At 47.7% G+C, this 22,573-nt stretch overlaps 1 protein-coding gene across 3 annotated transcripts; it reads left to right on the top strand.

The window, feature by feature from the left end:
• Positions 1 to 54: 54 nt before the first annotated feature.
• On the top strand, positions 55 to 8,429 carry LOC112240458 (ribonuclease inhibitor). 3 transcript variants are annotated; one of them, XM_042318900.1, is made up of 7 exons: positions 55 to 109; positions 770 to 943; positions 1,237 to 1,404; positions 1,545 to 1,715; positions 2,163 to 2,336; positions 7,528 to 7,574; positions 7,677 to 8,429. In XM_042318900.1, exons 1-7 carry the CDS (start codon positions 78 to 80, stop codon positions 8,234 to 8,236), a joined length of 1,326 nt encoding a protein of 441 aa, XP_042174834.1. In that variant the 5' UTR covers positions 55 to 77; the 3' UTR covers positions 8,237 to 8,429. The 3 variants fall into 3 exon arrangements, with proteins under 3 accessions (XP_042174834.1, XP_042174835.1, XP_024264514.2); XM_042318901.1 differs by lacking the exon at positions 55 to 109 and adding an exon at positions 222 to 277; XM_024408746.2 differs by lacking the exon at positions 55 to 109 and adding an exon at positions 477 to 613.
• Positions 8,430 to 22,573: the final 14,144 nt, after the last annotated feature.

Genomic DNA, 22,573 nt, shown 5'->3' with positions numbered 1-22,573 from the left:
CTCGCAACGATCTACTTGTGTTGAGGTGAGTGCTGATGGGACCTCACAACGATCTACTTGTGTTGAGGTGAGTGCTGATGGGACCTCGCAACGATCTACTTGTGTTGAGGTGAGTGCTGATGGGACCTCACAACGATCTACTTGTGTTGAGGTGAGTGCTGATGGGACCTCACAACGATCTACTTGTGTTGAGGTGAGTGCTGATGGGACCTCACAATGATCTACTTGTGTTGAGGTGAGTGCTGATGGGACCTCACAACCATCTACTTGTGTTGAGGTGAGTGCTGATGGGAACTCACAACGATCTACTTGTGTTGAGGTGAGTGCTGATGGGACCTCACAACGATCTACTTGTGTTGAGGTGAGTGCTGATGGGACCTCACAACGATCTACTTGTGTTGAGGTGAGTGCTGATGGGACCTCACAATGATCTACTTGTGTTGAGGTGAGTGCTGATGGGACCTCACAACGATCTACTTGTGTTGAGGTGAGTGCTGATGGGACCTCACAATGATCTACTTGTGTTGAGGTGAGTGCTGATGGGACCTCACAATGATCTACTTGTGTTGAGGTGAGTGCTGATGGGACCTCACAACGATCTACTTGTGTTGAGGTGAGTGCTGATGGGTTTTGAACAATTAGTAACCTTCAAATCTACTCTTGCAAAGAAACCAAGCAATAGCTATAATGATAAACCACTTAAATGACGGTGGTGTTGCATGTTGGCAAGTTTGACCAATTCAATTATTTTTGTTGTTGTTTCACATAGACTCACCGGGTGTGATCTCAAAGATGACATTTGTGAAACCGTTGCCTCAGCTCTCCAGTCAGCTGGCTCATGTCTGACAGAGCTGGACCTCAGCTACAACAAACTGACAGACACCGGGGTGGAGAGGATCTCCACTGGGCTTATGAGTCCACACTGTAAACTGAAGATCCTGAGGTGAGTAATGAAAATGTTTAAAGGGGAAGTTCAGGATCAATAGAAGGGATTGGGACATACGTACCATTTTCAAAAATCAACTCCATATATGGTCTGACATTTGGTGATTTGTTCATTTATGTAAAAACATTGCACACATGCCCTTATCGCTTACTATTGATTGTTAGCTAGCTTCTTAGTCCAGGATTTGGCTTCATCTGTGTCTGGAAACTGGCCCGATAGGTTCATTTATTCTGGATTAAAGACAGCTCCCCTTTACATTTTGTTAATACATTATTTTAAATGTTGGACAGACTGACTGGTTGTGAGATTACAGAGGAGTCCTGTGGAAGTTTGTCCTCTGCTATAGCAGTCTCTCAGCTCGAGGAGCTGCGTCTGGGCTGCAACAAACTGGGAGACTCTGGAGTAAAGCTGCTGTCTGCTGGACTGATGGATCCACACTGTCAGATACATACTCTGGGGTGAGAAATAAACCGTTATGTTTTATCTTCTGTATGTTATAGTAGAATAAACGTTTTGTTACTGCATTTTTAAAACTATACCGTAACCATGGAAACACCAAGACAACGTAGTGTTAAATTCTCTCCCTTTCCATCCCAAGGCTAAGGGAGTGTAATCTCTCCAGACCTTCCTGTGTCTCTCTGGCTCCTGTACTGTGGTCATACTCAGTCCTGAGAGAGCTGGACCTGAGAGACAACAACCTGTGGTACTCTGGAATGAGGATTCTCTCTGCTGGACTGAGGAACCCCAACTGTGCCTTACAGACTCTTAGGTAGATTATACATTTGATATTGTGACAGTGGCAGGAAGCCTAGCGGTTAGAGCGTTGGGCCGGTAACCGAAAGGTCGCTGGTTATAATTCCTGAGCCGACAAGGGGAAAAACCTTTCGATGTGTCCTTGATCAAGACACTTAACCTTCATTTGCTCCAGGGGCAACGTACTACTATGGCTGACCCTGTAGGTAGGCTGTCATTGTAAATAAGAATTTGTTCTTAATTAACTGACATGCCTTGTTAAATGAAGGTTAAATATACCATTTTAAAAAGAATACTGTAAACCTTATAACTTAGGTAGGATACATATTTGATATTGTGTAAACTTCAGAACTCAGAAACAGTAGAATAGGAAAGATTGAACCGCATATAAATGGAATTTAAACTTAAAAAATATATACTCTAGCAGTGGTTCATTGTTTTATGCTGCCTCTTCTCTCTGTAGGCTTTCTGGTTGTCTAGTCACAGAGAAAGGCTGTACGTTTCTTGCCTCCGCTCTGGAGTCAAATCCCTCCAACCTGAGAGAACTGGACCTGAGCTTCAATCACCCAGGAGACTCTGGAGTGAAGCTGCTCTCTGATAGACTGAAAAATCCACACTGTAGCCTGGAGAAACTCAGGTAAATGGAAAATGTAGTTGATGTGACTTTTGCTTCTGTAAATTGCGGCTGGAGGCCCTGGGTCTCAACCCCGCCCTGTGCAACTGGGTCCTGGACTTTCTGACGGGCCACCCCCAGGTGGTGAAGGTAGAAAACAACATCTCCACTTCGCTGACCCTCAACACTGGGGCCCCACAAAGGTGTGTGCTCAGCCCTCTTCTGTACTCCCTGTTCATCCATGACTGTGTGGCCATGCACACCTGTTACTTCCGGCGCCGACAGAGATGGCCGCCTCGCTTCGCGTTCCTAGGAAACTATGCAGTTTTTTGTTTTTTTTACGTGTTATTTCTTACATTGGTACCCCAGGTCATCTTAGGTTTCATTACATACAGTCGAGAAGAACTACTGAACATAAGAGCAGCGTCAACTCACCATCAGTACGACCAAGAATATGACTTTCGCGAAGCGGACCCTGTGTTCTGCCTTTCACCCAGGACAACGGAATGGATCCCAGCCGGCGACCCCAAAAAACGACTTTGTAAAAGGGGGAAACGGAGCGGTCTTCTGGTCAGACTCCGGAGACGGGCACATCGTGCACCACTCCCTAGCATTCTCCTCGCAAATGTCCAGTCTCTTGACAACAATGTTGATGAAATCCGAGCAAGGGTAGCATTCCAGAGGGACATCAGAGACTGTAACGTTCTTTGCTTCACGGAAACATGGCTCACTGGAGAGACGCTATCGGAGACGGTGCAGCCAGCTGGTTTCTCCACGCATCGCGCCGACAGAAACAAACATCTTTCTGGTAAGAAGAGTAGCGGGGGCGTATGCTTTATGATTAACGGGACGTGGTGTGGCCAAAACAACATACAGGAGCTCAAGTCCTTCTGTTCACCTGATTTAGAATTCCTCACAATCAAATGTAGACCGCATTATCTACCAAGGGAATTCTCTTAGATTATAATCACAGCCGTATATATTCCCCCCCAAGCAGACACATCGATGGCTCTGAACGAACTTTATTTGACTCTTTGCAAACTGGAAACCATTTATCCGGAGGCTGCATTCATTGTAGCTGGGGATTTTAACAAGGGTAATCTGAAAACAAGACTCCCTAAATTTTCTCAGCATATTGATTGCGCAACCAGGGCGGGAAAAACCTTGGATCATTGCTATTCCAACTTCCGCGAGGCATATAAGGCCCTGCCCCGCCCTCCTTTCGGAAAAGCTGACCACGACTCCATTTTGTTGATCCCTGCCTACAGACAGAAACTAAAACAAGAAGCTCCCGCGCTGAGGTCTGTTCAACGCTGGTCCGACCAATCTGATTCCACACTCCAAGACTGCTTCCATCACGTGGACTGGGATATGTTCTGTATTGCGTCAGACGACAACATTGACGAATACGCTGATTCGGTGTGCGTTGAAGATGTCGTTCCCATAGCAACGATTAAAACATTCCCAAACCAGAAACCGTGGATTGATGGCAGCATTCGCGTGAAACTGAAAGCCTGAACCACTGCTTTTAATCAGGGCAAGGTGACTGGAAACATGACCGAATACAAACAGTGTAACTATTCCCTCCGCAAGGCAATCAAACAAGCTAAGCGTCAGTATAGAGACAAAGTAGAATCTCAATTCAAAGGCTCAGACACAAGAGGTATGTGGCAGGGTCTACAGTCAATCACAGATTACAAAAAGAAAACCAGCCCGGTCGCGGACCAGGATGTCTTGCTCCCAGGCAGACTAAATTACTTTTTTGCCCGCTTTGAGGACAATACAGTGCCACTGACACTGCCCGCAACTAAAACATGCGGACTCTCCTTCACTGCAGCCGACGTGAGGAAAACATTTAAACGTGTCAACCCTCGCAAGGCTGCAGGCCCAGGCGGCATCCCCAGCCGCGCCCTCAGAGCATGCGCAGACCAGCTGGCTGGTGTGTTTATGGACATATTCAATCAATCCCTATACCAGTCTGCTGTTCCCACATGCTTCAAGAGGGCCACCATTGTTCCCGTTCCCAAGAAAGGATAAGGTAACTGAGCTAAACGACTACCGCCCCGTAGTACTCACTTCCGTCATCATGAAGTGCTTTGAGAGACTAGTCAAGGACCATATCACCTCCACCCTACCTGACACCCTTGACCCACTCCAATTTGCTTACCGCCCAAATAGGTCCACAGACGATGCAATCTCAACCACACTGTACACTGCCCTAACCCATCTGGACAAGAGGAATACCTATGTGAGAATGCTGTTCATCGACTACAGCTCGGCATTTAACACCATAGTGCCCTCCAAGCTCGTCATCAAGCTCGAGACCCTGGGTCTCGACCCCGCCCTGTGCAACTGGGTACTGGACTTCCTGACGGGCCGCCCCCAGGTGGTGAGGGTAGGCAACAACATCTCCACCCCGCTGATCCTCAACACTGGGGCCCCACAAGGGTGCGTTCTGAGCCCTCTCCTGTACTCCCTGTTCACCCACGACTGCGTGGCCACGCACGCCTCCAACTCAATCATCAAGTTTGCGGACGACACAACAGTGGTAGGCTTGATTACCAACAACGACGAGACGGCCTACAGGGAGGAGGTGAGGGCCCTCGGAGTGTGGTGTCAGGAAAATAACCTCACACTCAACGTCAACAAAACTAAGGAGATGATTGTGGACTTCAGGAAACAGCAGAGGGAACACCCCCCTATCCACATCGATGGAACAGTAGTGGAGAGGGTAGTAAGTTTTAAGTTCCTCGGCGTACACATCACAGACAAACTGAATTGGTCCACCCACACAGACAGCATCGTGAAGAAGGCGCAGCAGCACCTCTTCAACCTCAGGAGGCTGAAGAAATTTGGCTTGTCACCTAAAGCACTCGCAAACTTCTACAGATGCACAATCGAGAGCATCCTGTTGGGCTGTATCGCCGCCTGGTACGGCAACTGCTCCACCCACAACCGTAAGGCTCTCCAGAGGGTAGTGAGGTCTGCACAACGCATCACCGGGGGCAAACTACCTGCCCTCCAGGACACCTACACCACCCGATGTCACAGGAAGGCCATAAAGATCATCAAGGACAGCAACCACCCGAGCCACTGCCTGTTCACCCCGCTATCATCCAGAAGGCGAGGTCAGTACAGGTGCATCAAAGCTGGGACCGAGAGACTGAAAAACAGCTTCTATCTCAAGGCCATCAGACTGTTAAACAGCCACCACTAACATTGAGTGGCTGCTGCCAAAACACTGACTCAACTCCAGCCACTTTAATAATGGGAATTGATGGGAATTGATGTAAAATATATCACTAGCCACTTTAAACAATGCTACCTAATATAATGTTTACATACCCTACATTATTCATCTCATATGTATACGTATATACTGTACTCTATATCATCTACTGCATCCTTATGTAATACATGTATCACTAGCCACTTTAACTATGCCACTTTGTTTACATACTCATCTCATATGTATATACTGTACTCGATACCATCTACTGTATCTTGCCTATGCCGCTCTGTACCATCACTCATTCATATATCTTTATGTACATAATATTTATCCCCTTACACTTGTGTCTATAAGGTAGTAGTTTTGGAATTGTTAGCTAGATTACTTGTTGGTTATTACTGCATTGTCGGAACTAGAAGCACAAGCATTTCGCTACACTCGCACTAACATCTGCTAACCATGTGTATGTGACAAATAAAATGTGATTTGATTTGAAATCAATCATCAAGTTTGCAGGCGACACTACAGTAGAGACGGCCTACAGGGAGGAGGTGAGTGCACTCGGAGTGTGGTGTCAGGAAAACAACCTCTCTCTCAACGTCAACAAAACAAAGGAGATGATTGTGGAATTCAGGAAACAGCACAGCGAGCACCCCCCCATCCACATCGAAGGGACAGCAGTTGAGAAGGTGGACATTTTTAAGTTCCTGGGCGTACACATCACAGACAAACTGAAATGGTCTACCCACACAGACAGTGTAGTGAAGAAGGCACCACAGCTCCTCTTCAACCTCAGGAGGCTGAAGAAATTTGGCTTGTCACCCAAAACCCTGACAAGCTTTTACAGATGCACAATCGAGAGCATCCTGTCGGTCTGTATCACAGCCTGGTACGGCAACTGCACCGCCCTCAACCGCAAGGCTCTCCAGAGGGTGGTGAGGTCTGCACGACGCATCACCGGGGGCAAATTACCTGTCCTCCATGACACCTACAGCACCCGATGTCACAGGAAGCCAAAAAGATCATCAAGGACAACAACCACCCGAGCCACTGTCTGTTCACCCCACTACCATCCAGAAGGCGAGGTCAGTACAGGTGCATCAAAGCTGGGACCGAGAGATTGAATAACAGCTTCGATCTCAAGGCCATCAGACTGCTCAACAGCAATCACTAACTCAGAGAGGCTGCTGCCTACATGGAGACCCAATCACTAACTCAGAGAGGCTGCTGCCTACATGGAGACCCAATCACTAACTCAGAGAGGCTGCTGCCTACATTGAGACCCAATCACTGGACACTTTAATAAATGGATCACTAGTCACTTTAAACAATACCACTTTAAATAATGTCACTTGAATAATGCTTACATTATGACATTTTATACCATCTATTGCACTTTGCCTATGTCGCTCGGCCATCGCTCATCCATACACTTATATGTACATATTCTCATTCACCCCTTTAGATTTGTGTATATTAGATAGTTGTTCGGGAATTGTTAGATGACTTGTTAGATATTTCTGCATTGTCGGAACTAGAAGTACAAGCATGTCACTACACTTGCAATAACATCTACTAACCATGTGTATGTGACCAATCACATCTGCTCACCATGTGTATGTGACCAATCACATCTGCTCACCATGTGTATGTGACCAATCACATCTGCTCACCATGTGTATGTGACCAATCACATCTGCTCACCATGTGTATGTGACCAATCACATCTGCTCACCATGTGTATGTGACCAATCACATCTGCTCACCATGTGTATGTGACCAATCACATCTGCTCACCATGTGTATGTGACCAATCACATCTGCTCACCATGTGTATGTGACCAATAAAATGTGATTTGATTTGTTAACACCTCATTGCTCAATGGACTTTCAAGACCCTAATTTATATAGTGAAATCATCAAGGCAATATCCACTGTAATCAGGTTCAATAGGTCCTACATTACTCTTTTTCTGTCCCACAGTGTGGACCATGGTGGAGAGTCCAGAATCAAACCAGGCCTGAGGAAATGTGAGTCATCAAACTACATTTAGAAAAATTAAAGGTAGCTTTTTTAGGCAAATTGTGAAGAGAACAAAACATATGTGTTTCTGCCGTTTTGTCTTGCTACAGATGCCTGCCAGCTGCAGCTGGACGGTATGTCAGCAGATGGTGACCTGACTCTGTCCGAGGACAACACGAGGGTGGTGAGGAGAACGCAGGTTCACACATATCCTCATTTTGATTTCTCGGATTCAGATGACTCTGATTACTCAGTTCGGACCAAAAAGACGGATAAGTGGGCCAAAGTACGCTGCAGGGAGCCCCTGTCTGATGGTCGTTTCTACTGGCAGGTTGAATGGACTGGCTGGGTTGACATTGGGGTGACATATACACCCAGATGGGATATTGAGAAGAAGAGGTCTTGGGGGCTTTTCTGCTGCAATGAACAGTACACATTTATTCATAGTAACAGTTTCTCAGTTGTATCAGTACCCAGACCGGACCCAAAGTGTATAGGAGTGTATCTCGACTTTCCGGCCGGCACTCTGTCCTTTTACAGCGTCTCCTCTGGTACACCGGCCCACCTGTACACATTCCACACCACGTTCACTGAGCCCCTGTACCCTCAGTTCAAAATCATGTGTGATGAGATTGAGATATTTGGCTCAGTTCAGATCCAAACTCTGTGAATGAAAAGCAGCCGTCGTCAGAGTAACTGACAGACAGACACATTTTTGATTCATTATGTCTGTATTTTTCACTACACCTTCACTCAGAGAGAGGACAATGATGTTTTGATTAGAAACCTTTTCTATAATAAACGTAATAAATATTTACCATTCACACATTGTTCAGGTTTTAGTGTGGAAATGGTCTTTGGAAGTTGTTTCATGTGTATATTATTTTATTATTATAGTTATCATTATGTTTTATTATTAACATGTTTATAATGATTCATTTGTGTAAATTGAGTTTAGTTGAAGCAACGAGAAAGTCACTACAGAATGATGGAGGAAAGAGAGAGAGGCAGGAGGAGAATGATACTGCAGAGTGGTTGAGGAAAGAGAGAGAGGCAGGAGGAGAATGATACTGCAGAGTGGTTGAGGAAAGAGAGAGAGGCAGGAGGAGAATGATACTGCAGAGTGGTTGAGGAAAGAGAGAGAGGCAGGAGGAGAATGATACTGCAGAGTGGTTGAAAGAGAGAGAGACAGGAGGAGAATGATACTGCAGAGTGGTTGAGGAAAGAGAGAGAGACAGGAGGAGAATGATACTGCAGAGTGGTTGAGGAAAGAGAGAGAGACAGGAGGAGAATGATACTGCAGAGTGGTTGAGGAAAGAGAGAGAGACAGGAGGAGAATGATACTGCAGAGTGGTTGAGGAAAGAGAGAGAGACAGGAGTTGAGAATGATACTGCAGAGTGGTTGAGGAAAGAGAGAGAGACAGGAGGAGAATGATACTGCAGAGTGGTTGAGGAAAGAGAGAGAGACAGGAGGAGAATGATACTGCAGAGTGGTTGAGGAAAGAGAGAGAGAGGAGGAGAATGATACTGCAGAGTGGTTGAGGAAAGAGAGAGAGACAGGAGGAGAATGATACTGCAGAGTGGTTGCGGAAAGAGAGAGAGGCAGGAGGAGAATGATACTGCAGTGGTTGAGGAAAGAGAGAGAGGCAGGAGGAGAATGATACTGCAGAGTGGTTGAGGAAAGAGAGTGAGGCAGGAGGAGAATGATACTGCAGAGTGGTTGAGGAAAGAGAGAGAGACAGGAGGAGAATGATACTGCAGAGTGGTTGAGGAAAGAGAGAGACAGGAGGAGAAATACTGCAGAGTGGTTGAGGAAAGAGAGAGAGACAGGAGGAGAATGATACTGCAGAGTGGTTGAGGAAAGAGAGAGAGCAGGAGGAGAATGATACTGCAGAGTGGTTGAGGAAAGAGAGAGAGGCAGGAGGAGAATGATACTGCAGAGTGGTTGAGGAAAGAGAGAGAGGCAGGAGGAGAATGATACTGCAGAGTGGTTGAGGAAAGAGAGAGAGACAGGAGGAGAATGATACTGCAGAGTGGTTGAGGAAAGAGAGAGTGACAGGAGGAGAATGATACTGCAGTGGTTGAGGAAAGAGAGAGAGACAGGAGGAGAATGATACTGCAGAGTGGTTGAGGAAAGAGAGAGAGGCAGGAGGAGAATGATACTGCAGTGGTTGAGGAAAGAGAGAGAGACAGGAGGAGAATGATACTGCAGAGTGGTTGAGGAAAGAGAGAGAGGCAGGAGGAGAATGATACTGCAGTGGTTGAGGAAAGAGAGAGAGACAGGAGGAGAATGATACTGCAGAGTGGTTGAGGAAAGAGAGAGAGACAGGAGGAGAATGATACTGCAGGGTTGAGGAAAGAGAGAGACAGGAGGAGAATGATACTGCAGAGTGGTTGAGGAAAGAGAGAGAGCAGGAGGAGAATGATACTGCAGAGTGGTTGAGGAAAGAGAGAGAGACAGGAGGAGAATGATACTGCAGAGTGGTTGAGGAAAGAGAGAGAGAGACAGGAGGAGAATGATACTGCAGAGTGGAGGAAAGAGAGAAGGAGAGAATGATACTGCAGAGTGGTTGAGGAAAGAGAGGAGGAGAGAATGATACTGCAGAGTGGTTGAGGAAAGAGAGAGAGGCAGGAGGAGAATGATACTGCAGAGTGGTTGAGGAAAGAGAGAGAGACAGGAGGAGAATGATACTGCAGAGTGGTTGAGGAAAGAGAGAGAGACAGGAGGAGAATGATACTGCAGAGTGGTTGAGGAAAGAGAGAGAGACAGGAGGAGAATGATACTGCAGAGTGGTTGAGGAAAGAGAGAGACAGGAGGAGAATGATACTGCAGAGTGGTTGAGGAAAGAGAGAGAGGCAGGAGGAGAATGATACTGCAGAGTGGTTGAGGAAAGAGAGAGAGGCAGGAGGAGAATGATACTGCAGAGTGGTTGAGGAAAGAGAGAGAGGCAGGAGGAGAATGATACTGCAGAGTGGTTGAGGAAAGAAGAGACAGGAGGAGAATGATACTGCAGAGTGGTTGAGGAAAGAGAGAGAGGCAGGAGGAGAATGATACTGCAGAGTGGTTGAGGAAAGAGAGAGAGGCAGGAGGAGAATGATACTGCAGAGTGGTTGAGGAAAGAGAGAGAGGCAGGAGGAGAATGATACTGCAGAGTGGTTGAGGAAAGAATGATACTGCAGAGTGGTTGAGGAAAGAGAGAGAGACAGGAGGAGAATGATACTGCAGAGTGGTTGAGGAAAGAGAGAGAGACAGGGAGAATGATACTGCAGAGTGGTTGAGGAAAGAGAGAGGCAGGAGGAGAATGATACTGCAGAGTGGTTGAGGAAAGAGAGAGAGGCAGGAGGAGAATGATACTGCAGTGGTTGAGGTAAGAGAGAGAGACAGGAGGAGAATGATACTGCAGAGTGGTTGAGGAAAGAGAGAGAGGCAGGAGGAGAATGATACTGCAGTGGTTGAGGAAAGAGAGAGAGACAGGAGGAGAATGATACTGCAGAGTGGTTGAGGAAAGAGAGAGAGGCAGGAGGAGAATGATACTGCAGAGTGGTTGAGGAAAGAGAGTGAGGCAGGAGGAGAATGATACTGCAGAGTGGTTGAGGAAAGAGAGAGAGACAGGAGGAGAATGATACTGCAGAGTGGTTGAGGAAAGAGAGAGAGGCAGGAGGAGAATGATACTGCAGAGTGGTTGAGGAAAGAGAGAGAGAATGATACAGGAGGAGAATGATACTGCAGAGTGGTTGAGGAAAGAGAGAGAGGCAGGAGGAGAATGATACTGCAGAGTGGTTGAGGAAAGAGAGAGAGGCAGGAGGAGAATGATACTGCAGAGTGGTTGAGGAAAGAGAGAGAGGCAGGAGGAGAATGATACTGCAGAGTGGTTGAGGAAAGAATGAGAGAGTGGTTGAGGAGGAGAATGATACTGCAGAGTGGTTGAGGAAAGAGAGAGAGGCAGGAGGAGAATGATACTGCAGAGTGGTTGAGGAAAGAGAGAGAGGCAGGAGGAGAATGATACTGCAGAGTGGTTGAGGAAAGAGAGAGAGGCAGGAGGAGAATGATACTGCAGAGTGGTTGAGGAAAGAGAGTGAGGCAGGAGGAGAATGATACTGCAGAGTGGTTGAGGAAAGAGAGAGAGACAGGAGGAGAATGATACTGCAGAGTGGTTGAGGAAAGAGAGAGACAGGAGGAGAAATACTGCAGAGTGGTTGAGGAAAGAGAGAGAGGCAGGAGGAGAATGATACTGCAGAGTGGTTGAGGAAAGAGAGAGAGGCAGGAGGAGAATGATACTGCAGAGTGGTTGAGGAAAGAGAGAGAGGCAGGAGGAGAATGATACTGCAGAGTGGTTGAGGAAAGAGAGAGAGACAGGAGGAGAATGATACTGCAGAGTGGTTGAGGAAAGAGAGAGAGGCAGGAGGAGAATGATACTGCAGAGTGGTTGAGGAAAGAGAGAGAGACAGGAGGAGAATGATACTGCAGAGTGGTTGAGGAAAGAGAGAGAGGCAGGAGGAGAATGATACAGAGTGGTTGAGGAAAGAGAAGAGACAGGAGGAGAATGATACTGCAGAGTGGTTGAGGAAAGAGAGAGAGACAGGAGGAGAATGATACTGCAGAGTGGTTGAGGAAAGAGAGAGAGTGGTTGAGGAGGAGAATGATACTGCAGAGTGGTTGAGGAAAGAGAGAAAGAGGCAGGAGGAGAATGATACTGCAGAGTGGTTGAGGAAAGAGAGAGAGACAGGAGGAGAATGATACTGCAGAGTGGTTGAGGAAAGAGAGAGAGACAGGAGGAGAATGATACTGCAGAGTGGTTGAGGAAAGAGAGAGAGACAGGAGGAGAGAATGATACAGAGTGGTTGAGGAAAGAGAGAGAGACAGGAGGAGAATGGTTGAGGAAAGAGAGAGAGACAGGAGGAGAATGATACTGCAGAGTGGTTGAGGAAAGAGAGAGAGACAGGAGGAGAATGATACTGCAGAGTGGTTGAGGAAAGAGAGAGAGGCAGGAGGAGAATGATACTGCAGAGTGGTTGAGGAAAGAGAGAGAGACAGGAGGAGAATGATACTGCAGAGTGGTTGAGGAAAGAGAGAGAGACAGGAGGAGAATGATACTGCAGAGTGGTTGAGGAAAGAGAGAGAGGCAGGAGGAGAATGATACTGCAGAGTGGTTGAGGAAAGAGAGAGAGAGGAGGAGGAGAATGATACTGCAGAGTGGTTGAGGAAAGAGAGAGAGACAGGAGGAGAATGATACTGCAGAGTGGTTGAGGAAAGAGAGAGAGGCAGGAGGAGAATGATACTGCAGAGTGGTTGAGGAAAGAGAGAGTGGTTGAGGAAAGAGAGAGAGGAGGAGAATGATACTGCAGAGTGGTTGAGGAAAGAGAGACAGGAGGAGAATGATACTGCAGAGTGGTTGAGGAAAGAGAGAGAGACAGGAGGAGAATGATACTGCAGAGTGGTTGAGGAAAGAGAGAGAGACAGGAGGAGAATGATACTGCAGAGTGGTTGAGGAAAGAGAGAGAGACAGGAGGAGAATGATACTGCAGAGTGGTTGAGGAAAGAGAGAGAGGCAGGAGGAGAATGATACTGCAGAGTGGTTGAGGAAAGAGAGAGAGGCAGGAGGAGAATGATACTGCAGAGTGGTTGAGGAAAGAGAGAGAGACAGGAGGAGAATGATACTGCAGAGTGGTTGAGGAAAGAGAGAGAGGCAGGAGGAGAATGATACTGCAGAGTGGTTGAGGAAAGAGAGAGAGACAGGAGGAGAATGATACTGCAGAGTGGTTGAGGAAAGAGAGAGAGACAGGAGGAGAATGATACTGCAGAGTGGTTGAGGAAAGAGAGAGAGGCAGGAGGAGAATGATACTGCAGAGTGGTTGAGGAAAGAGAGAGAGACAGGAGGAGAATGATACTGCAGAGTGGTTGAGGAAAGAGAGAGAGACAGGAGGAGAATGATACTGCAGAGTGGTTGAGGAAAGAGAGAGAGACAGGAGGAGAATGATACTGCAGAGTGGTTGAGGAAAGAGAGAGACAGGAGGAGAATGATACTGCAGGAGGAAAGAGAGAGAGACAGGAGGAGAATACTGCAGAGTGGTTGAGGAAAGAGAGAGACAGGAGGAGAATGATACTGCAGAGTGGTTGAGGAAAGAGAGAGAGACAGGAGGAGAATGATACTGCAGAGTGGTTGAGGAAAGAGAGAGAGGCAGGAGGAGAATGATACTGCAGAGTGGTTGAGGAAAGAGAGAGAGGCAGGAGGAGAATGATATGCAGAGTGGTTGAGGAAAGAGAGAGAGGCAGGAGGAGAATGATACTGCAGAGTGGTTGAGGAAAGAGAGAGAGACAGGAGGAGAATGATACTGCAGAGTGGTTGAGGAAAGAGAGAGAGACAGGAGGAGAATGATACTGCAGAGTGGTTGAGGAAAGAGAGAGAGGCAGGAGGAGAATGATACTGCAGAGTGGTTGAGGAAAGAGAGAGAGGCAGGAGGAGAATGATACTGCAGAGTGGTTGAGGAAAGAGGAGAGACAGGAGGAGAATGATACTGCAGAGTGGTTGAGGAAAAGAGAGAGAGGCAGGAGGAGAATGATACTGAGTGGTTGAGGAAAGAGAGAGACAGGAGGAGAATGATACTGCAGAGTGGTTGAGGAAAGAGAGAGAGACAGGAGGAGAATGATACTGCAGAGTGGTTGAGGAAAGAGAGAGAGACAGGAGGAGAATGATACTGCAGAGTGGTTGAGGAAAGAGAGAGAGGCAGGAGGAGAATGATACTGCAGAGTGGTTGAGGAAAGAGAGAGACAGGAGGAGAATGATACTGCAGAGTGGTTGAGGAAAGAGAGAGAGACAGGAGGAGAATGATACTGCAGAGTGGTTGAGGAAAGAGAGAGACAGGAGGAGAATGATACTGCAGAGTGGTTGAGGAAAGAGAGAGAGGCAGGAGGAGAATGATACTGCAGAGTGGTTGAGGAAAGAGAGAGAGGCAGGAGGAGAATGATACTGCAGAGTGGTTGAGGAAAGAGAGAGAGGCAGGAGGAGAATGATACTGCAGAGTGGTTGAGGAAAGAGAGGAGGAGAATGATACTGCAGAGTGGTTGAGGAAAGAGAGAGAGACAGGAGGAGAATGATACTGCAGAGTGGTTGAGGAAAGAGAGAGAGACAGGAGGAGAATGATACTGCAGAGTGGTTGAGGAAAGAGAGAGAGGAGAGGAGGAGAATGATACTGCAGAGTGGTTGAGGAAAGAGAGAGAGACAGGAGGAGAATGATACTGCAGAGTGGTTGAGGAAAGAGAGAGACAGGAGGAGAATGATACTGCAGAGTGGTTGAGGAAAGAGAGAGAGGCAGGAGGAGAATGATACTGCAGAGTGGTTGAGGAAAGAGAGAGAGACAGGAGGAGAATGATACTGCAGAGTGGTTGAGGAAAGAGAGAGAGGCAGGAGGAGAATGATACTGCAGAGTGGTTGAGGAAAGAGAGAGAGGCAGGAGGAGAATGATACTGCAGAGTGGTTGAGGAAAGAGAGAGACAGGAGGAGAATGATACTGCAGAGTGGTTGAGGAAAGAGAGAGAGGCAGGAGGAGAATGAATGATACTGCAGAGTGGTTGAGGAAAGAGAGAGAGGCAGGAGGAGAATGATACTGCAGAGTGGTTGAGGAAAGAGAGAGAGGCAGGAGGAGAATGATACTGCAGAGTGGTTGAGGAAAGAGAGAGAGGCAGGAGGAGAATGATACTGCAGAGTGGTTGAGGAAAGAGAGAGAGGCAGGAGGAGAATGATACTGCAGAGTGGTTGAGGAAAGAGAGAGAGGCAGGAGGAGAATGATACTGCAGAGTGGTTGAGGAAAGAAAGAGGAGAATGATACAGGAGAGAAAGAATGATACTGCAGAGTGGTTGAGGAAAGAGAGAGAGGCAGGAGGAGAATGATACTGCAGAGTGGTTGAGGAAAGAGAGAGAGACAGGAGGAGAATGATACTGCAGTGGTTGAGGAAAGAGAGAGAGACAGGAGGAGAATGATACTGCAGAGTGGTTGAGGAAAGAGAGAGAGGCAGGAGGAGAATGATACTGCAGAGTGGTTGAGGAAAGAGAGAGAGACAGGAGGAGAATGATACTGCAGAGTGGTTGAGGAAAGAGAGAGAGACAGGAGGAGAATGATACTGCAGAGTGGTTGAGGAAAGAGAGAGAGGCAGGATGAGAATGATACTGCAGAGTGGTTGAGGAAAGAGAGAGAGGCAGGAGGAGAATAATACTGCAGAGTGGTTGAGGAAAGAGAGAGAGGCAGGAGGAGAATGATACTGCAGAGTGGTTGAGGAAAGAGAGAGAGACAGGAGGAGAATGATACTGCAGAGTGGTTGAGGAAAGAGAGAGAGAGAATGATACTGCAGGAGGAGAATGAGGAGAATGATACTGCAGAGTGGTTGAGGAAAGAGAGAGAGACAGGAGGAGAATGATACTGCAGAGTGGTTGAGGAAATGATACTGCAGAGAGGAAAGAGAGAGAGGCAGGAGGAGAATGATACTGCAGAGTGGTTGAGGAAAGAGAGAGAGGCAGGAGGAGAATGATACTGCAGAGTGGTTGAGGAAAGAGAGAGAGGCAGGAGGAGAATGATACTGCAGAGTGGTTGAGGAAAGAGAGAATGAGAGAGTGGTTGAGGAGGAGAATGATACTGCAGAGTGGTTGAGGAAAGAGAGAGAGGCAGGAGGAGAATGATACTGCAGAGTGGTTGAGGAAAGAGAGAGAGACAGGAGGAGAATGATACTGCAGAGTGGTTGAGGAAAGAGAGAGAGGCAGGAGGAGAATGATACTGCAGAGTGGTTGAGGAAAGAGAGAGAGGAGGAGAATGATACTGCAGAGTGGTTGAGGAAAGAGAGAGAGACAGGAGGAGAATGATACTGCAGAGTGGTTGAGGAAAGAGAGAGAGACAGGAGGAGAATGATACTGCAGAGTGGTTGAGGAAAGAGAGAGAGGCAGGAGGAGAATGATACTGCAGAGTGGTTGAGGAAAGAGAGAGAGACAGGAGGAGAATGATACTGCAGAGTGGTTGAGGAAAGAGAGAGAGGCAGGAGGAGAATGATACTGCAGAGTGGTTGAGGAAAGAGAGAGAGGCAGGAGGAGAATGATACTGCAGAGTGGTTGAGGAAAGAGAGAGAGGCAGGAGGAGAATGATACTGCAGAGTGGTTGAGGAAAGAGAGAGAGGCAGGAGGAGAATGATACTGCAGAGTGGTTGAGGAAAGAGAGGAGGAGAATGATACTGCAGGAGGAGAGGAGAATGATACTGCAGAGTGGTTGAGGAAAGAGAGAGAGACAGGAGGAGAATGATACTGCAGAGTGGTTGAGGAAAGAGAGAGAGACAGGAGGAGAATGATACTGCAGAGTGGTTGAGGAAAGAGAGAGAGACAGGAGGAGAATGATACTGCAGAGTGGTTGAGGAAAGAGAGAGAGACAGGAGGAGAATGATACTGCAGAGTGGTTGAGGAAAGAGAGAGACAGGAGGAGAAATACTGCAGAGTGGTTGAGGAAAGAGAGAGAGGCAGGAGGAGAATGATACTGCAGAGTGGTTGAGGAAAGAGAGAGAGGCAGGAGGAGAATGATACTGCAGAGTGGTTGAGGAAAGAGAGAGAGGCAGGAGGAGAATGATACTGCAGAGTGGTTGAGGAAAGAGAGAGAGGCAGGAGGAGAATGATACTGCAGAGTGGTTGAGGAAAGAGAGAGAGCAGGAGGAGAATGATACTGCAGAGTGGTTGAGGAAAGAGAGAGAGGCAGGAGGAGAATGATACTGCAGAGTGGTTGAGGAAAGAGAGAGAGACAGGAGGAGAATGATACTGCAGAGTGGTTGAGGAAAGAGAGAGGAGGAGAATGATAGGAGGAGAATGATACTGCAGAGTGGTTGAGGAAAGAGAGAGAGGCAGGAGGAGAATGATACTGCAGAGTGGTTGAGGAAAGAGAGAGAGGCAGGAGGAGAATGATACTGCAGAGTGGTTGAGGAAAGAGAGAGAGACAGGAGGAGAATGATACTGCAGAGTGGTTGAGGAAAGAGAAGACAGGAGAGAGAGTGGTTGAGGAGGAGAGGAGGAGAATGATACTGCAGAGTGGTTGAGGAAAGAGGAGAGAGACAGGAGGAGAATGATACTGCAGAGTGGTTGAGGAAAGAGAGAGACAGGAGGAGAATGATACTGCAGAGTGGTTGAGGAAAGAGAGAGAGGCAGGAGGAGAATGATACTGCAGAGTGGTTGAGGAAAGAGAGAGAGACAGGAGGAGAATGATACTGCAGAGTGGTTGAGGAAAGAGAGAGAGGCAGGAGGAGAATGATACTGCAGAGTGGTTGAGGAAAGAGAGAGACAGGAGGAGAATGATACTGCAGTGGTTGAGGAAAGAGAGAGAGCAGGAGGAGAATGATACTGCAGAGTGGTTGAGGAAAGAGAGAGAGGCAGGAGGAGAATGATACTGCAGAGTGGTTGAGGAAAGAGAGAGAGACAGGAGGAGAATGATACTGCAGAGTGGTTGAGGAAAGAGGAGAGAATGATACTGCAGAGTGGTTGAGGAAAGGAGGGAGAGAATGATACTGCAGAGTGGTTGAGGAAAGAGAGAGAGAGAGAGGAGGAGAATGATACTGCAGAGTGGTTGAGGAAAGAGAGATTGGCAGGAGGAGAATGACTGCAGAGTGGTTGAGGAGAGGAGGAGAAGAATGATACTGCAGAGTGGTTGAGGAAAGAGAGAGAGGCAGGAGGAGAATGATACTGCAGAGTGGTTGAGGAAAGAGAGAGAGGCAGGAGGAGAATGATACTGCAGAGTGGTTGAGGAAAGAGAGAGAGACAGGAGGAGAATGATACTGCAGAGTGGTTGAGGAAAGAGAGAGAGGCAGGAGGAGAATGATACTGCAGAGTGGTTGAGGAAAGAGAGAGAGGCAGGAGGAGAATGATACTGCAGAGTGGTTGAGGAAAGAGAGAGAGACAGGAGGAGAATGATACTGCAGAGTGGTTGAGGAAAGAGAGAGAGGCAGGAGGAGAATGATACTGCAGAGTGGTTGAGGAAAGAGAGAGAGACAGGAGGAGAATGATACTGCAGAGTGGTTGAGGAAAGAGAGAGAGACAGGAGGAGAATGATACTGCAGAGTGGTTGAGGAAAGAGAGAGAGGCAGGAGGAGAATGATACTGCAGTGGTTGAGGAAAGAGAGAGAGACAGGAGGAGAATGATACTGCAGAGTGGTTGAGGAAAGAGAGAGAGGCAGGAGGAGAATGATACTGCAGAGTGGTTGAGGAAAGAGAGAGAGGCAGGAGGAGAATGATACTGCAGAGTGGTTGAGGAAAGAGAGAGAGACAGGAGGAGAATGATACTGCAGAGTGGTTGAGGAAAGAGAGAGAGGCAGGAGGAGAATGATACTGCAGAGTGGTTGAGGAAAGAGAGAGAGGAGAATGAGGAGGAGAATGGAGGATACTGCAGAGTGGTTGAGGAAAGAGAGAGACAGGAGGAGAATGATACTGCAGTGGTTGAGGAAAGAGAGAGAGACAGGAGGAGAATGATACTGCAGAGTGGTTGAGGAAAGAGAGAGAGGCAGGAGGAGAATGATACTGCAGAGTGGTTGAGGAAAGAGAGTGAGGCAGGAGGAGAATGATACTGCAGAGTGGTTGAGGAAAGAGAGAGAGACAGGAGGAGAATGATACTGCAGAGTGGTTGAGGAAAGAGAGAGACAGGAGGAGAATGATACTGCAGAGTGGTTGAGGAAAGAGAGAGAGACAGGAGGAGAATGATACTGCAGAGTGGTTGAGGAAAGACAGAGAGACAGGAGGAGAATGATACTGCAGAGTGGTTGAGGAAAGAGAGAGAGGCAGGAGGAGAATGATACTGCAGAGTGGTTGAGGAAAGAGAGACAGGAGGAGAATGATACTGCAGAGTGGTTGAGGAAAGAGAGAGAGACAGGAGGAGAATGATACTGCAGAGTGGTTGAGGAAAGAGAGAGAGACAGGAGGAGAATGATACTGCAGAGTGGTTGAGGAAAGAGAGAGGCAGGAGGAGAATGATACTGCAGAGTGGTTGAGGAAAGAGAGAGACAGGAGGAGAATGATACTGCAGAGTGGTTGAGGAAAGAGAGAGAGACAGGAGGAGAATGATACTGCAGAGTGGTTGAGGAAAGAGAGAGAGGCAGGAGGAGAATGATACTGCAGAGTGGTTGAGGAAAGAGAGAGAGGCAGGAGGAGAATGATACTGCAGAGTGGTTGAGGAAAGAGAGAGAGAGGCAGGAGGAGAATGATACTGCAGAGTGGTTGAGGAAAGAGAGAGAGACAGGAGGAGAATGATACTGCAGAGTGGTTGAGGAAAGAGAGAGAGAGACAGGAGGAGAATGATACTGCAGAGTGGTTGAGGAAAGAGAGAGAGGCAGGAGGAGAATGATACTGCAGAGTGGTTGAGGAAAGAGAGAGAGGCAGGAGAGAATGATACTGCAGAGTGGTTGAGGAAAGAGAGAGAGGCAGGAGGAGAATGATACTGCAGAGTGGTTGAGGAAAGAGAGAGAGGCAGGAGGAGAATGATACTGCAGAGTGGTTGAGGAAAGAGAGAGAGACAGGAGGAGAATGATACTGCAGAGTGGTTGAGGAAAGAGAGAGAGACAGGAGGAGAAAAGAGAGAGGCAGGAGGAGAATGATACTGCAGAGTGGTTGAGGAAAGAGAGAGAGACAGGAGGAGAATGATACTGCAGAGTGGTTGAGGAAAGAGAGAGAGGCAGGAGGAGAATGATACTGCAGAGTGGTTGAGGAAAGAGAGAGACAGGAGGAGAATGATACTGCAGTGGTTGAGGAAAGAGAGAGAGGCAGGAGGAGAATGATACTGCAGAGTGGTTGAGGAAAGAGAGAGAGACAGGAGGAGAATGATACTGCAGTGGTTGAGGAAAGAGAGAGAGACAGGAGGAGAATGATACTGCAGAGTGGTTGAGGAAAGAGAGAGAGGCAGGAGGAGAATGATACTGCAGTGGTTGAGTTAAGAGAGAGAGACAGGAGGAGAATGATACTGCAGAGTGGTTGAGGAAAGAGAGAGACAGGAGGAGAATGATACTGAGAGTGGTTGAGGAAAGAGAGAGAGGCAGGAGGAGAATGATACTGCAGAGTGGTTGAGGAAAGAGAGAGAGACAGGAGGAGAATGATACTGCAGAGTGGTTGAGGAAAGAGAGAGAGACAGGAGGAGAATGATACTGCAGAGTGGTTGAGGAAAGAGAGAGAGACAGGAGGAGAATGATACTGCAGAGTGGTTGAGGAAAGAGAGAGAGACAGGAGGAGAATGATACTGCAGAGTGGTTGAGGAAAGAGAGAGAGGCAGGAGGAGAATGATACTGCAGAGTGGTTGAGGAAAGAGAGAGAGACAGGAGGAGAATGATACTGCAGTGGTTGAGGAAAGAGAGAGAGACAGGAGGAGAATGATACTGCAGAGTGGTTGAGGAAAGAGAGAGAGGCAGGAGGAGAATGATACTGCAGAGTGGTTGAGGAAAGAGAGAGAGGCAGGAGGAGAATGATACTGCAGAGTGGTTGAGGAAAGAGAGAGAGGCAGGAGGAGAATGATACTGCAGAGTGGTTGAGGAAAGAGAGAGAGGCAGGAGGAGAATGATACTGCAGAGTGGTTGAGGAAAGAGAGAGAGGCAGGAGGAGAATGATACTGCAGAGTGGTTGAGGAAAGAGAGAGAGGAAAGAGAGAGAGACAGGAGGAGAATGATACTGCAGAGTGGTGGTGAGGAAAGAGAGAGAGACAGGAGGAGAATGATACTGCAGAGTGGTTGAGGAAAGAGAGAGAGGCAGGAGGAGAATGATACTGCAGAGTGGTTGAGGAAAGAGAGAGAGACAGGAGGAGAATGATACTGCAGAGTGGTTGAGGAAAGAGAGAGAGACAGGAGGAGAATGATACTGCAGAGTGGTTGAGGAAAGAGAGAGAGAGGAGGAGGAGAATGATACTGCAGAGTGGTTGAGGAAAGAGAGAGAGACAGGAGGAGAATGATACTGCAGAGTGGTTGAGGAAAGAGAGAGAGGCAGGAGGAGAATGATACTGCAGAGTGGTTGAGGAAAGAGAGAGAGACAGGAGGAGAATGATACTGCAGAGTGGTTGAGGAAAGAGAGAGAGACAGGAGGAGAATGATACTGCAGAGTGGTTGAGGAAAGAGAGAGAGACAGGAGGAGAATGATACTGCAGAGTGGTTGAGGAAAGAGAGAGAGACAGGAGGAGAATGATACTGCAGAGTGGTTGAGGAAAGAGAGAGAGACAGGAGGAGAATGATACTGCAGAGTGGTTGAGGAAAGAGAGAGAGACAGGAGGAGAATGATACTGCAGAGTGGTTGAGGAAAGAGAGAGAGACAGGAGGAGAATGATACTGCAGAGTGGTTGAGGAAAGAGGAGGAGAGAGACAGGAGGAGAATGATACTGCAGAGTGGTTGAGGAAAGAGAGAGAGACAGGAGGAGAATGATACTGCAGAGTGGTTGAGGAAAGAGAGAGAGACAGGAGGAGAATGATACTGCAGAGTGGTTGAGGAAAGAGAGAGAGACAGGAGGAGAATGATACTGCAGAGTGGTTGAGGAAAGAGAGAGAGACAGGAGGAGAATGATACTGCAGAGTGGTTGAGGAAAGAGAGAGAGGCAGGAGGAGAATGATACTGCAGAGTGGTTGAGGAAAGAGAGAGAGGCAGGAGGAGAATGATACTGCAGAGTGGTTGAGGAAAGAGAGAGAGGCAGGAGGAGAATGATACTGGTTGAGGAGAGTGGAGGCAGGAGGAGAATTGAGGAAAAGAGAGAGAGACAGGAGGAGAATGATACTGCAGTGGTTGAGGAAAGAGAGAGACAGGAGGAGAATGATACTGCAGAGTGGTTGAGGAAAGAGAGAGAGACAGGAGGAGAATGATACTGCAGAGTGGTTGAGGAAAGAGAGAGAGTGGTTGAGGAGGAGGAGATGATACTGCAGTGGTTGAGGAAAGAGAGAGGAGGAGGAGAATGATACTGCAGAGAGAGAGAGAGGCAGGAGGAGAATGATACTGCAGAGTGGTTGAGGAAAGAGAGAGAGACAGGAGGAGAATGA

The sequence above is a fragment of the Oncorhynchus tshawytscha genome, unplaced genomic scaffold (genome assembly GCF_018296145.1).
Source record: "Oncorhynchus tshawytscha isolate Ot180627B unplaced genomic scaffold, Otsh_v2.0 Un_contig_447_pilon_pilon, whole genome shotgun sequence".
Taxonomy (NCBI): Eukaryota; Metazoa; Chordata; class Actinopteri; order Salmoniformes; family Salmonidae; genus Oncorhynchus; species Oncorhynchus tshawytscha.
The sequence above is the reverse complement of the archived record's forward strand: the minus strand, read 5'-3'. Positions and strand labels throughout refer to the sequence as shown.